The 13,477-nt window shown below is 41.0% G+C and overlaps 1 protein-coding gene across 7 annotated transcripts in view; it reads right to left on the bottom strand.

Annotated features, from left to right (window-relative positions):
* Positions 1-2,939: 2,939 nt before the first annotated feature.
* Positions 2,940-13,477, bottom strand: part of LOC121908437 (receptor-type tyrosine-protein phosphatase S-like) — a 67,691-nt gene continuing 57,153 nt past the window's right edge. For all 7 annotated transcript variants that reach the window (XM_042428448.1, XM_042428453.1, XM_042428450.1 and 4 more), the window contains 12 exons: positions 11,730-11,827; positions 11,331-11,454; positions 10,650-10,825; positions 10,358-10,477; positions 9,376-9,530; positions 9,006-9,291; positions 8,372-8,550; positions 7,869-7,995; positions 7,629-7,754; positions 6,663-6,817; positions 6,375-6,510; positions 2,940-5,619 (listed from right to left, as the gene is read on the bottom strand). In XM_042428448.1, the coding sequence (XP_042284382.1) occupies positions 5,551-5,619; positions 6,375-6,510; positions 6,663-6,817; positions 7,629-7,754; positions 7,869-7,995; positions 8,372-8,550; positions 9,006-9,291; positions 9,376-9,530; positions 10,358-10,477; positions 10,650-10,825; positions 11,331-11,454; positions 11,730-11,827 (1,751 nt within the window). In that variant the 3' untranslated portion in view covers positions 2,940-5,550. The remainder of the gene's footprint in view (positions 5,620-6,374; positions 6,511-6,662; positions 6,818-7,628; positions 7,755-7,868; positions 7,996-8,371; positions 8,551-9,005; positions 9,292-9,375; positions 9,531-10,357; positions 10,478-10,649; positions 10,826-11,330; positions 11,455-11,729; positions 11,828-13,477) is intronic.

The raw sequence follows: 13,477 nt of genomic DNA, 5'->3' as shown, positions 1-13,477 counted from the left end.
TCCAGCTGTTGGCTCGTCTCCTCTCACCCTCACCTTTCCTTCACCTCTACCTCATATGCAGCTCTGACCGCTGCGGTAACCTTTGTTCATCTATTCTAATTTGATAAATTTATGTAGGAACGTGTGAATAATTAATGTTGTCTGTTGGAGAATAAGTAATAGTAGTAATTTGAATGTTGGTACGTTCCACGATAATAATAGTTTTAATTCAAATATCGTGCCAGGTGTGTGGCACTAGTATACGTTGTGTTTGAAATATGATTTACAGTACATTTGCAATCTAAGTGAAAAGCAGAAATTTTAGCTATGAAGTTCAACAATTCAGAACAATATGTATAAACATTTCTATAATAAGGCTATTTATAATCTACATTTAAAGGCACCAGTGCTGTTTAAAAACTTATTATTATTATTCACATTTGATCACTTTATATTCATAATGTGTGTTTGAGGCTTGTGTATGAGAGACATCAGAGAAGATAAGTGAGAAAATTCTCGGTTCCCTTTTTTAAGGTTCTCACACTTGATGCTCAGTGTCAGCAGTTTGTAAGAGTTTGTAAGATGTAAACTTGTAACCTTACACTTTTGACTGCTCATAATTTCAATACTTGGCATAATTGTTGTCAATTCTCCTATGTTGCTGTTTAAAAAAATGAATATAGATCAATTCATCTTCATATGATGCACCTACTGTGTAGCATATCCACACTGATGTCAGCATTTTTCAAATAAACATGATCTACTGTGCTTAGTGAGTGTTTGTTTGGAGCAATAGCAGTTCAGGGTCAGATTCACCTTTGTGACTTGTCATTGTGTGTGGTCTGAATTGTCACATCTTGAGGCTATTACTTTACTGAGGGAAAACAGCTACCACTATTAAATCTTCTTTCTTTCTATAGGTGCAGTAGTAGCAGCTAATTTCATAACAAACGACTGTTCAAGGTGTAAAGTTACCGGGCCTGCCCCAACAAATCTAAACAAGGATTTTTGTTCATTAGAGTCATGGCAGCATGCATGAATTGTCCTGTGACGGACAGAACAATACGTTCCTCATATCTTGTTTTTCTTCCCTTTCTTTTTTCTCGTATTACTTGAAAGCAGAGTATGTTGTAAAAATGAAACATTGGCTGTGTGAGAGATTTCCAGGAAGTGGTAGGTTCGAGGGATAGACAGTCACAATCAGTTCTTAGCGATAAGGAACATGTAGTTACTGTAGAACAGAAGAACATGTTCCTATCAGCAGACAGATCAAAGCTGGAAACAATGGGGATTGTGTTGCTCTATATGAACTTTACACATATAAGAGACTCGGCTGCATCTTGCATGTGATACTAAAAAGTCAAAACAAGTGTAGAGCTACGCTGAGATAAGATGTGTGAGTTTCATTATTAGTGAATTACAGCTGATTATATCACCTTTCCCCAGGCCTTGTGCATGGGTGTGTTCACCACTGTACTGAAAACACACACTATCACTGATGCAAGGGAGCAACATTCCTGATGTCTTCATCTCCAAATCACGAGTGTAGTTCTCTAAAGAATATCACTGATGCAAAGACAGGATAGAGAAACAGAAAATACTGTTCATATGAGGACAAAGTGTTCTTAACACAAAGTCCACTTATTAGCTTTTTCTGAAGCTTTCAACTACATTGAGTAAAAAAGTTCCTAGAAAAAGCTGTAAGCAGTGGTGGAAGAAGTATTCAGGTCATTTACTTAAGTGAAAGTAACAATACCACACAATATACAGTACATTTTCTATTACGAGTTAAAGTTCCTCAGTCAGTTTTACTTAAATAATACTACAGAAGTTTTGGCAACGAAATGTACATCTATCAGAGGTAAAAGTGCTTATTATTCACCCTGGCACTTTTATGTTTTTAATGTTATCACTGATGCCTTAACATGTAAGTGATACTTTTAACTGATCATTCTAACTGCTGTCTATTTTGCATGTAAAATCATAATATGAAAAGTAAAGTGACTCTTGTTGTTAAATAAATGCAGTGGAGTAAAAATTATACTTCCCTCTGAAATGTAGCAAAATAGAGGTATAAAGTAGCATCAAATGAAAATACTCAGAAAAAGTACAAGTACCTCGAAATTGTACTTTAGGATCCCCTCCAGACATGTTTTAAGACATAAAAATAGTTGAGTAATTAATATATATTGAATAGTTTATATTCTTTGAATATGCAAATATTTTAAGTTTCAAATGTTTTACTACTGGACACAAGATGTCTACTGCTTCACTTCACAAGTCTATTGTCAGTGTGTATCCACTGGAGGCTTCATGTTTCACCTAAGTTGGATACTGGACCATGATTGGTTCCAAACAAGTTGTAATGTCACAAACCATGCTCGCAGGTACACGTCTTAAACTCAAATTTAAGATGAAACTTTGCCCCTTTGGCAGATGAATGTGGAAACAGCCTTCTGGTGTCAAACTCTGCACAGTAAAGGTCAAACATCCAAGTCAAGTAACAATAAGCAAAACACATTTTTGAGTGGAGGGAGACTTTAAGTACAGTATTGGAGTAAATGTACTCACTTACTTTCCAATAAGTGGACCTTGAGTTACAATTGTTTTTATTTTTAGGTCAAGAATTATATTAATAATGATGCATCTTGTATGTGTCATGTGCTTCTGTCCTGTGTTCAGGCTACAGTGTAGCATTAATGCAGTTAGCCAGCAGAACTGAATATAACAAAACACTGTAGCTCCAAACCAGATGAAACAACCCTAACCCTTACCCTATGTTTTCAGAAAAGTAAGTTCAATCAAACTTCCAAAAACAATTTTTAGGTGTTATTTTGCATGCAGTGCATTTTAGTAAAAGCCAGGTATGGCGACAAGAGTGCAATTCAGTTACTTTGGTCCCACCTAGTGGACGAGGAGTGAATAACGCAAAAGGACAAAAACCCACAGGAACCAAGCAGCTCATTGTGCTGTATATCCAATCATCCTGCTTTTAATACAAAGTCAAGATACAATATCTACATCCATGGTTTGAAAGGAAAGAACAGGTACATAAGTGAGGGGAATGGCGTCATCAGAGCTGGCCCTCAACACATTTCATAGTATGTTTCATGTGTGTGTCTTTAATATTTCTCTTGACACAATAATCATTAGAAATCGAAGGAATAACATATTTTCATATATGTCACACGTTGTCAAGACTTCTGGACCACACATAAATTTCATATCAGAATAATTTCAGATTTAAACAATAACCTTTGAGGGTGAGTAAAGTGTGTAGCTGGGCAATTCTTGCCCACTCTCTTTCAAAAATACACTTGCTACCATGTGCTATAGCAAACTAAATATCAACAGCTTGTAAGAGGTTTTCGCCAACAAGACTGCTCTATACATCTAATTTCTCTGATGCCCTTGAACCTATCATGGCGGGGGTGGATCATACCTCTGTTGCTATGATCACACACCACTGCTGTTGCTATGGAGGTTGAATAGGAGGGAGGGCATCACTGTAAACTTAAACTAGGTCTGCCGCTAATACATCTCTAGCTAACTAGTTGGACATCAGTAATCAGTATCAAATAGTACCCTACACAGAGGGCATACTTTATAATTACAAAGCAAATAAAAAAAGCACCAAAACTGACCATTAAAAATTAAAAAAACAAACAGTGACAATATCATACTTTAACATTGGCTCGCCAAAGAAACAAGTAAACATCTTATTGGTTATAGTTGCTAGATATTCCAAATAAATAAATAAAAAGAAAAGTAAAAAGTAACAAAATAGAATAATAAATATATTTTAAAAATCATATGAAATAAATATGACAAAGTGAACGATAACAATAAGGCTTTTCTTGCGACAATAAGAACTACATCACATCCAATCCCACGTTATATCTTGTGCTCAGACGTATGTAACTGTACTGTATAGGACTCCAATGATAAGACTGTATGTACAAAATCGGTGAGATCTCGTCGAGATGTCTGACACGCTGTAACATCGCTGTGCTCTTCAATCACCACGTGGGACCAATTATGATTATATGTCAAATCAAGAAAGATATATATCGATATCGAGGGCTTGTGCAGTTTGGACTGGAGTCGTCGGGAGAGGGGAAACATCAATCGGTTAAGTTGGGATGTTCTGTACAGAGTGATTTAGGAAGAGAGAATTTGAATGCAGTTTACTAGGAGGTGGGACAGTTGGGTGAGGGGAGAGGACTGCTGAAAGACTTATTATCTCGAGTGATTTAACTGCAAAGTGGTGCAATTCAAGTAGGTAAGCTTCAGAGGAAGAAGATGATCAGGGACAACTTTCATCCTCAGTTTAAGATACTGTATGACAATAAAAGTTTAGCACACAACACATGAGCTTTCAAGCAGCATGTTGAAACATAAGAAATAAGTCAGCATAAGGCAAAGACATAATATAAACAGATTAATCATGTCCATGTCTGAAGAGAGCGGTTTTAAATTTGAGAGATAGAAATGGATTGTAGCTCAATTCTTTCTTTAGCATCTCTTTCAATAAGCCACCGCTGAACCGACACAATGGGACTGACATCAAGAGGAGCTGAGCTGGAGGGTGAACAAGGACTACAGCAAATAGCAAGCAAGCTTTGTTGAAATGAAGAATGCACTGGACTACAAATCTCAGCCCAGTTGAGGATACGATGGGCTCTAATCACTGTTCTGAGGCCAGCTGTTACTCAGTGCGGACACGATTTGGGAGTGTGAACTGATCCTTGGCCTGCGTGTTAAGAGTCTAGCCTCTAGTCTGATTTCGGTACTCATGTTATGCTGGATGACAGAGGGAGCCATCTCTCCTCATAGGCCACAAGTTCATGTTCACGCTGCTTGGTTTTCTCTTGGCACTGTGCGTCGGGTAAATGAGCTTCCACACGCTTCTCCAACAGTCCTCAGTGGTGTTGAGTCCGAGCTGTAGGTTTCTGCTGAGGCATAGCCTAGTCGTCAATAAACTATAATCAGAGCTACCTGTGGCAGCAGTAGACACCTTTGAAATAGACTCATGGACACATAGAAATGTTCACTTTTGCACTTTGTAACCCCTTAGTACACCAAACCAATAGATACAAAGTTGAGGATAAAAAGCCCATTTAGGGTGCAGCAGATATCCAGGCTCTTTGTGTTTTAGTTTTTTTTTTCTTTTTGTATTTTATACACATATAGTATCATAATTCCTGTTCAGAAGCCGTTTGTAATTCACTGGTTCATATTGGAGATAGCTGACCACAACACACATGTATTATACGTCCTTCACACTGGAACACTGAGGTAAGTATATGGATTACACATGGATAGTCTGCGTACACCCACCAGCTCTTCGGGGGGGAACTCCTGACGAGTGTGGGTGCTGTTAGACACAGAATTCTTGTCGCTGTTTTTGTTTTTTTGTCCTTGTTGGTGTAGAATTCGTCTTTGAATCACGTTCTTGGAAACAGGTTCAATGTTCACACGTTATTTCAGGCTATCTTTCTCTTGTTTCACTTGTTGGTTTGTTTGTGGACCTCCAAGCCAGAGAAATGGATGGATGGGATGTCTCTTCACTTACGTTGCATAGTGGTCGAAGCTACCCAGGTACTCGAGAGCAGCCTGGTAGCAGAACTGGTACTCATCCTGGGTGAGAGACACACAGGCCAAAGACATAGTTACAAAAATGAACTCTTGTTACAAACAGACGTGAACATATTGATCCAGCTGGAGTCTATGCAGTCTCATTTCATAGCAGATAATCAAAGTTATTGCAACAAACACTTAACTAAAACCCTTGCTTTATGTTAGAAATGCTGAGTTTTGTATTTGAAAATAAAGCAGTATTTTCAAATGTTTTCAGGTTTGCAAATTTGCAATTTAATATTTGCAAAGGTCAGTTTATATTTATGGACTTTAACACTCACAAAACATGTTTTTTATTTGTTGTTTTGACTCAACATTTGTGAAAATGTAGTGGGTTGGGTGTTTAAATGCACACAGTGTGTAATAAGATGATTTTAGCCCCATATGCATGGCCAAATACATAAAAGTAAACATGGATGAACAAAATTACAGTCTAACAATCCGAAATCTTTCTTGAAAACTTTCTCTGACAATTCCTAAAACTACATGCTTTGGAAGTTTTAGTTGCTTCCTTTTATGCCTCCTTCTTGTTGTGTATTAGGGATGATGCATTATGGGTTATTGATAGATATTTTGTCACCAATATTGGCCAATAATATTTTGTTTGTTACTACAAGAGGTCTACTTTCTACATCAGTTTAAGAAGAAAATCAGAGTGTAACACGGGTTAAGGTTTTATAGACATGCCCACTTAAAGGAAATCAAATAAAAAAATGTCAACAGTAAAAATAATATTGATAAAAATATTGATGTACCTCAGTCTGCACCATGGCTGGTCTCTGCGTGCGCAGCATCTTGACAGTCTGGAAGATGTCCACCGCCCCTTCGTAACGCATCCTCTCCAGCACAATACTCAGAGTGATGAAGACACCTGTCCGCCCCACGCCAGCACTATGGACATAAAGATAAACTTTTAACAATGGTTTACAAAGTGTCAGATCTCCGACAGCAATAAACTACATTCTGACCAGCCTGCTGCAGTAAATATGAAAACAAGAGTTCAATTAAAAGTCATTTTTAGTTAACAGGTATGAACTGCTTACCTGCAGTGAACGCTGATTGGTCCATCCTGGCCAAACTGCTCCTTGGTTTTGTGCACTTGGCCGATGAAATCGATGAAGCCCTCCCCAGATTTGGGCACGCCTTGCTCTGGCCAATCAGTGAACTGGAACTGACGAACCGTCCGTGATTGGCCATCCTGAAGGAGTGAGGAAATGATGAGAACACTGCCACATAAATATCCTCTGAAAACCTGCAAGCTGAGTTCATTTGAAATGTATTTGTTTCCTTTTCAACACATATCAAGATGTTTATCCTTCAAAATGTGTTCGGCAGTTATTGTTTATGTGAGGTAATTATTCCAAAAAGACTATTAAAAGAGACTCTTCTTGCTGTATTGTCTGAGGAGTGAGACTCTGCCAGGCAATATTCTATTTTTTTTTTTTTTTTTTTTACTTCTAATGATTACTGTTATCTGACCCTGGATCAGTGGCTGTAGTTAACTCCTAGCTGTAACGTCAGTACGTCTGCTATTGTCAGCCACTCAGTAGGCAATTACATCTTTTCTCTTCTGCTCAGCCTTTCTGACTCCCCTTTAATGGAGATCAATAGAACATCTGTCAATGTGGCGTCTGCGCCTGACAGGCTTAACCGGAGTTATCTATGACTGGCACATATGTGCACCAGTGGACGTACACACACAGTCAGACACACACACACACACACACACACACTATCAAGGTAATCTGGAGACAGTGTGGTTGAATAAGTAATCTAGGGCGGCTTGTCGATAGCACTAACCTGTTGTGCACACACTGACATGAAAAACACACACTAACTAACACACACTACAGGTCGATAGGACATGCTTTGCGCCACTGCCTTTTAACAGTGCTGATGGATTGGGAATAGAGCAGAAAAGTCAAGGAGTCTGATGTTACACTGCTGTCTGAATACAGCAAGACAATACAAGAGAACATGTCTTTAAACACACAGACGCCTGAACCCACCCTGGCATCCGTAACTTTGAACTCCCGCAGGATGTACTGGGGCATGTTGTACTCGGCCATTGGGTCCACCACAAAGTATTGATACCTGGCTGAGCGCTCAGCGGGCCAGTACTGGTGACACTTCTCCTGAGAGAGCAGCACAGAAAAACATATCGATGAAATTGTGTAGAGGGATGAAATGTTACAAGAGCTGTTGTTTGTAGCGTTTTGTGTATGCGTGTATACAAAATGTGTTCACACCCGTCCCATTTCTCTCAGTTTAGTGAGCATGACCACAATAGTGGAGTTGTGTTCCCACAGCATCCTCCAGAAGTCCTCCGTGGTCTCAGCCAGTGGACCCTGGGTGGCAATGTAGCCTCTCTGCTGCCTAAACACACACACACAAACACACAGTATGAAACCATCTCCTCCCTTCATTTTCTTCTTCTCTCTCTGTCAGGCATCAGACTGAAAAGCGGGTCAGGCTTCAGGCAAGAAGAGGAACAGTCAAAACATGTGTGTACAACCACTCTGAATGCCTGAATCATCAGAAGCACTTCAGCGTCCGTCACTTCAGCGGGACCGAGGCGAATGCCGTGCAGCGAGACAAATAGTGGGAACATGTATACAGTAACGACAGATCTGACAAGACGTGACAGGCGGAAGCACTGTGGTGAAAACCTATCCGATCCAGTCACTCATCAAGCGATCATAAGAGGACGAGGGGGTCAGGTCGTATTAGCGTTTTCTTGAGGAAAACATACCTGTATCCATCTATGTAACTGGCGTTTATGTAGTCAGATCCCTCCAGGCCTCTGATTGGCTGGAGACAGACGCGTGTGGTTTCATAGGGCATGATGTTGACCAAGCGATTCTTGAATTTGTTGCAAGGCAGGTTGGCTGTGACAAACCGGGACGTGTGAGCTTTGGTGTTAGCCAGTCGCTGGATGGAGAGAGAAAATGTGCATGAGACTTTTAGCTATATTATCTCACAAATCAAAACTGATTTTATATGCTGGAGTGCAGGATAATGCAGGCTGATTTATCTGGTTGGTACAATAATACTGTATTTTATTCCACTGGTTTCCAACTTGTGGGTTGCAGAATAGATAGAAACAGGGTGGTAAAAAAGAAAAATAATGAAAAAGGGGAAAAATCTGTTTTAATTCATTTTATTTTTTTAATTTTTGGCCTCTAAAAATCATTCAAGTTAAACTATTTTAGAAGGGGAAATGAAGATCTTAAGTAGACATGGCTTCATTTTAAGGAGCCACAAGCCAAAAACTTCTCTACTTTTCAGACAAAACCTCAGGATGTATTTTTGTACACCAGCATGCATATTTGTCAACCATATAACCCTGTTCACCCAAATGAAGTTCCCCCTGGCATCTACGCTACCTTAAACTCCAGCTCCATGCCAGTGACGTGCTCCCCACTCTCCACCTTGGAGAGCTTCTGCATGTAGGAGTAGAGACTCCTGGCCGCCACCTCAGTGTTCCCGCAGGCCACGGCCTCCAGCAGGGCCTCGTGGATGAAGCTGTACTGGTCCTCCGTCTGCACCATGTAGTTCCTCTGCGAGCGCATCAGTGTCACATGACCGTAGATGTCCACGGTGCGCTCATGTCGAATACGCTCCAGCATGGCATCGATGACAATAAAGCATCCGGTGCGGCCAACACCGGCACTGATAGAAGAAGAGGATAATGTAGGTGAATAGGTAACCACAGGAAGTGTAAGATTTTTGATGTTTTTGAGTTTTCCTGTGTACCTGCAGTGAGCGATGATAGGTCCGGCATCAGGAGGGTTGCAGGCTTTGACTCTGCGGAGGAAGTTGAGGAAGGGGGTTGGGTACTCTGGCACACCATGATCTGGCCAGGCTGTGAACTGGAACTGACGCACCTCTCGCCGTTCACTGCTGCCACCCTGACATAAGAGACAAGCAGAAATTGGCTTTACAAGCGCTGAAGTCATAATTGTCTGTACATGTATAAGTTTCAATGTTATAACGTAAAAACTATCAAGTAGGTACTCCATCCTTATTACTACCAGCCAAATAAGTTATGACTAACTTCCTTCATACAACACAATTTGTCCAAGAAGGTTTAAAGGATTTATTTAACCAAAAACTGATTTCCTACATACTGTTTATATTAAAAGAATCATTCAAGATCACAAAAACAAAACAAATATTTTTATATTTTCATATTTTCTTTTATATACTCAGAAAAGAGGAATAATAATGGCAACACTGAATATTGCATGTGTATTATTTTCTACTATATGAAATATCTCCTAACTTGATGTTTCACAGCACATCAACAAAAATTTCGAGAAGCGGTGATACACTTGGAAGCTATAGTTGGCCTAGTTTTTGTGTTTGTAAGTAGGCCACAGAGAAATGCTAGTCTGACAGCCCTAGATTAGCCCTGTGCTATGAGAAACTGCTCTGCCTCCAACAGTGATCAAATCTCAGCGCCTGACACACGGAGGCTGGCCTGGTTTGAGTGCTCCGTGAAGCCCAGACTAATCTATTCTCCTCCACACGTGTCCGCATGCGCGCTCATTCACAGACAGCAGAAATTCATGATTACTCCAGTTGCTCCTGGTTTCGAACTTTAAACGCAAGAGATCAAAGCAGTTTCCAGTGGGTACGTTTAATAGAAAAAAAGGGCAGAGTGGTGAGTTTAAGGCAGATACAGGAGGAAGAGGAGGCTTGAAGTGAGAGAAAAAAAAAGAGTGTGAGAATTTACCCTATGCAGGGAGAAGGTGCGAACACAGAAAGTAGCCAGCTCCATCGTGTCCAGCAGGGTGACCTGGATCGTCCCATATGTGTCTGTGCCTCGACTCGGCCAATACTGGTCGCATTTTATCTGCATGGTGGAGAGAAAGTCGTCATCATTGTTTTCTATCTAAACAGCCCATATACACTGCAGGTTAACTGGGACATATACTGGTACATTATGTAACAATTCTCTGGTGCCTTGACCAGCAGATAATGAAAATTGTGGACATGGGTCAGAGGGTGAGGGCCTGGTTTCTTACCCGCGACTTCTCCTCCAGGCGCGTCATCATGACGACGGAGGCTGCCCGCTGCTCCCACACCATCCTCCAGAAATCCCCGAACGTCTCTGCTAGTGGCCCCTGGGTAGCAATGTAGGCATTCTGCTTCCTGTAGCCATCGATATAGTTGGCATTGATGTAGTCGCTCCCCAGGATACCTGCAAACGAGGACACTTGTGAGGATCATGCTAAAGTGCAGTCTGCACAAGTGACATAATGAATTAACCTGTATGACACGTATGACATCAAACTGCCTAACGAACTGTTTGTCTCTTGCAGCCGCAGCCTTGAATTGACGGCTGCTGGGTGACTAGCGGACGACAACAAACAAACAAGACTCTGTCAGTGTAAATTCATGAGCTCCAGATCAAATCCATTCTCCCCTTCTTGTTCTGGGGGAGTGCTGGCTGCACTTGAATGCACCCGTGCTGTTTGTCAGTCTCATGCCACTGCACACAGCCGGTCCTGAGCACTGTTTGCAATTTCAGATTTCATCCATCATGCAGCTCTACCCCCCCACCTCTCTCTCTCTCTCTCTCTCTCTTCCCCACCTCCCTTTGTGTTCACCCCCTGAACACAAATACACTCAGACTCTCCCATTAGAATCTCCAAACATCTTCTTTAACTTCACTCTGTGCTGCTACTTCACCAGCGAGCCCTCACCTTCTATGGGAGCCAGGATGACTCTGGTGTGGTCGTATGCTATGACGTTAGCGTAGCGGTTTTTGGGCTTGTTGACCTCCAGGTTGGAATGCTCCCAGGTAAACTGCTGACTCGGGTCGATGGACTGGGGAAAAGCATAAAAACACACACATTAACAGAGTGTGGCAGCATATTTACTTATGCATTTGAGGATAATGGAAAGCTTGAGTGCTTTGCAATGTAGACAAGTTATACAGCAATAAATAGCAGTACTGAATAAATCATGAACATATCGTGCACACAGAGATAGAAATGTTAAATAACATTTGATTTATGAAGCAAAGGCTTAACAGGCTTAACATCTACTGACAATAAAGGTGTCATCTATTTATTGATATGGAATAATAATGTATTTCTCACCTCGTACTCCTGTGAGAGTCTCAGGTTGTCATTTGCTTTCAGCAGCTCTATGTGTTCAGCCAGCTCACTGATAGGGATGGGAGGATGGCTCATCATTCCTGCGTAACAGCAAAGGGTCAGAGGTGACGCAGACTACAGCGGAATAACCTAAATTACGGCAGGTCACCATCACTCATATGTAAACATGTGAAGCTAATTATACAATCAGAGAACATCACATATCATTAAGGAACACGCTGAGGCAGAAAATCAATTTTGATCCATGTGAGAGGACAAAGTGAGGCGAGTCTTGTTTGTTTGTAAATTGTTTTTCTTTGATAAATTGCTTTATCTGTGATCAGAGGAGCAACGACTCAGAGAAAACAAACACAGACAGAACACTAATTAGGATGGTTGCGCATACACATACACAAACACACACACAAAGGAAGCAACCTATGCCTCCTACAGTCATTTCATTTCACAGCTGGAGGAAGAACAGCGACCCATGCTCCACTCAGAAGGCAAAAATCTACAACAATAAATCCAAGTAACACTGTTAAAATGAACACAATCACAGCCAGAGTGCATTCTTGATGTTTCTTGAATTGTAATGCGTGTCAATGCACCATGAAGAGCACTTCTGCCGCCATAGAATCTCAGTACAGCTATAAAATACAAGCTCATATAGTCAGTTATTTTCTTCTACGGCTCCAGCACTGCAGTACCTACAGGTAATCACGACAAAACACTCCTGTCACGACCAAAATGACCCCAGATAGCATCAGCCCGTTTTGTTGGAAACAAATTTCATCTTTCTACAGCATCTAAAAAGCACAAATCTCAGGGGAGGGTTGGTGGGTGAGGAGGGAGCTTCAAGGTTGCTGCCACATGAGAGTAAAAAGTGTTATGATAGAAGGGAAGAGCTGGCGTGCTTTAGTCTGTGGGTTTTACTCTGCTTCCCAGGAATGTGTAAAAAAAAAAAAGGCTTAAGACCTGCATCTATGGATAAAAAAAACGGAATAATTTGACTTTATATATCTGGCAGGTAAAGACTAAACCTTTCCCCACAGTGACACATCTTGCTACCTTTTCAACAAAGACCTTGTGAGGCTTCTATAAATCGCTACCATGAAAATAGAGTAAGAACACTGATTAAATTCCTCTAAGCCTCCCGTTTTTTGGCTGCTTTTAATTGAACGGAAGAAGTGAAAGGGAAGCATCGTCAGCCTGGCGCCGTGACCAAAGCAGCTGTGTTGTTAGAACTCTCTCAGTAGGGGGTGAGGAGCGGCAAAATCCATGTAGTTACTTCACAGTGGGGTTTTAGATGGTTATGCTGGCAAGAGCAGAGTCAATTTCTTCACAAATGATCACAGTTAACCCGCAACTCATCTTCTGATGAATCCCTTTGACCATTAAACCCAACTCAGTGACATTCAAGACTGATGAGACAGATTCCTGTCATTTCTGTCTGTTCTGATGTCCTATCTGGAGCCTGGCATGTGGAATGTGGGCGAGCAGAGATGATTAGATTTTGTCACACCGGTATGACTCAGCCGTGACTAAGCACTGAATGTACTACCTGGGCAATGGCCATTTTGATCTCAGAAACGACTGGAAGCTGCCAGGTACATGCTGGTTGGTGGTTGTGATGCGAAGGAGTACTTTCACAATCTTGTCTGCATAATCTTACCAAGGTTAAAATTAGTCGCATGAATATTTCATTATCAAATGATGAGCAATCAGAAGTATGCTTTATCACAAAGTGT

The sequence above is a fragment of the Thunnus maccoyii genome, chromosome 12 (assembly GCF_910596095.1).
Source record: "Thunnus maccoyii chromosome 12, fThuMac1.1, whole genome shotgun sequence".
In the NCBI taxonomy this organism is placed as follows: Eukaryota; Metazoa; Chordata; class Actinopteri; order Scombriformes; family Scombridae; genus Thunnus; species Thunnus maccoyii.
This window is presented reverse-complemented; position numbering and strand designations above follow the sequence as displayed.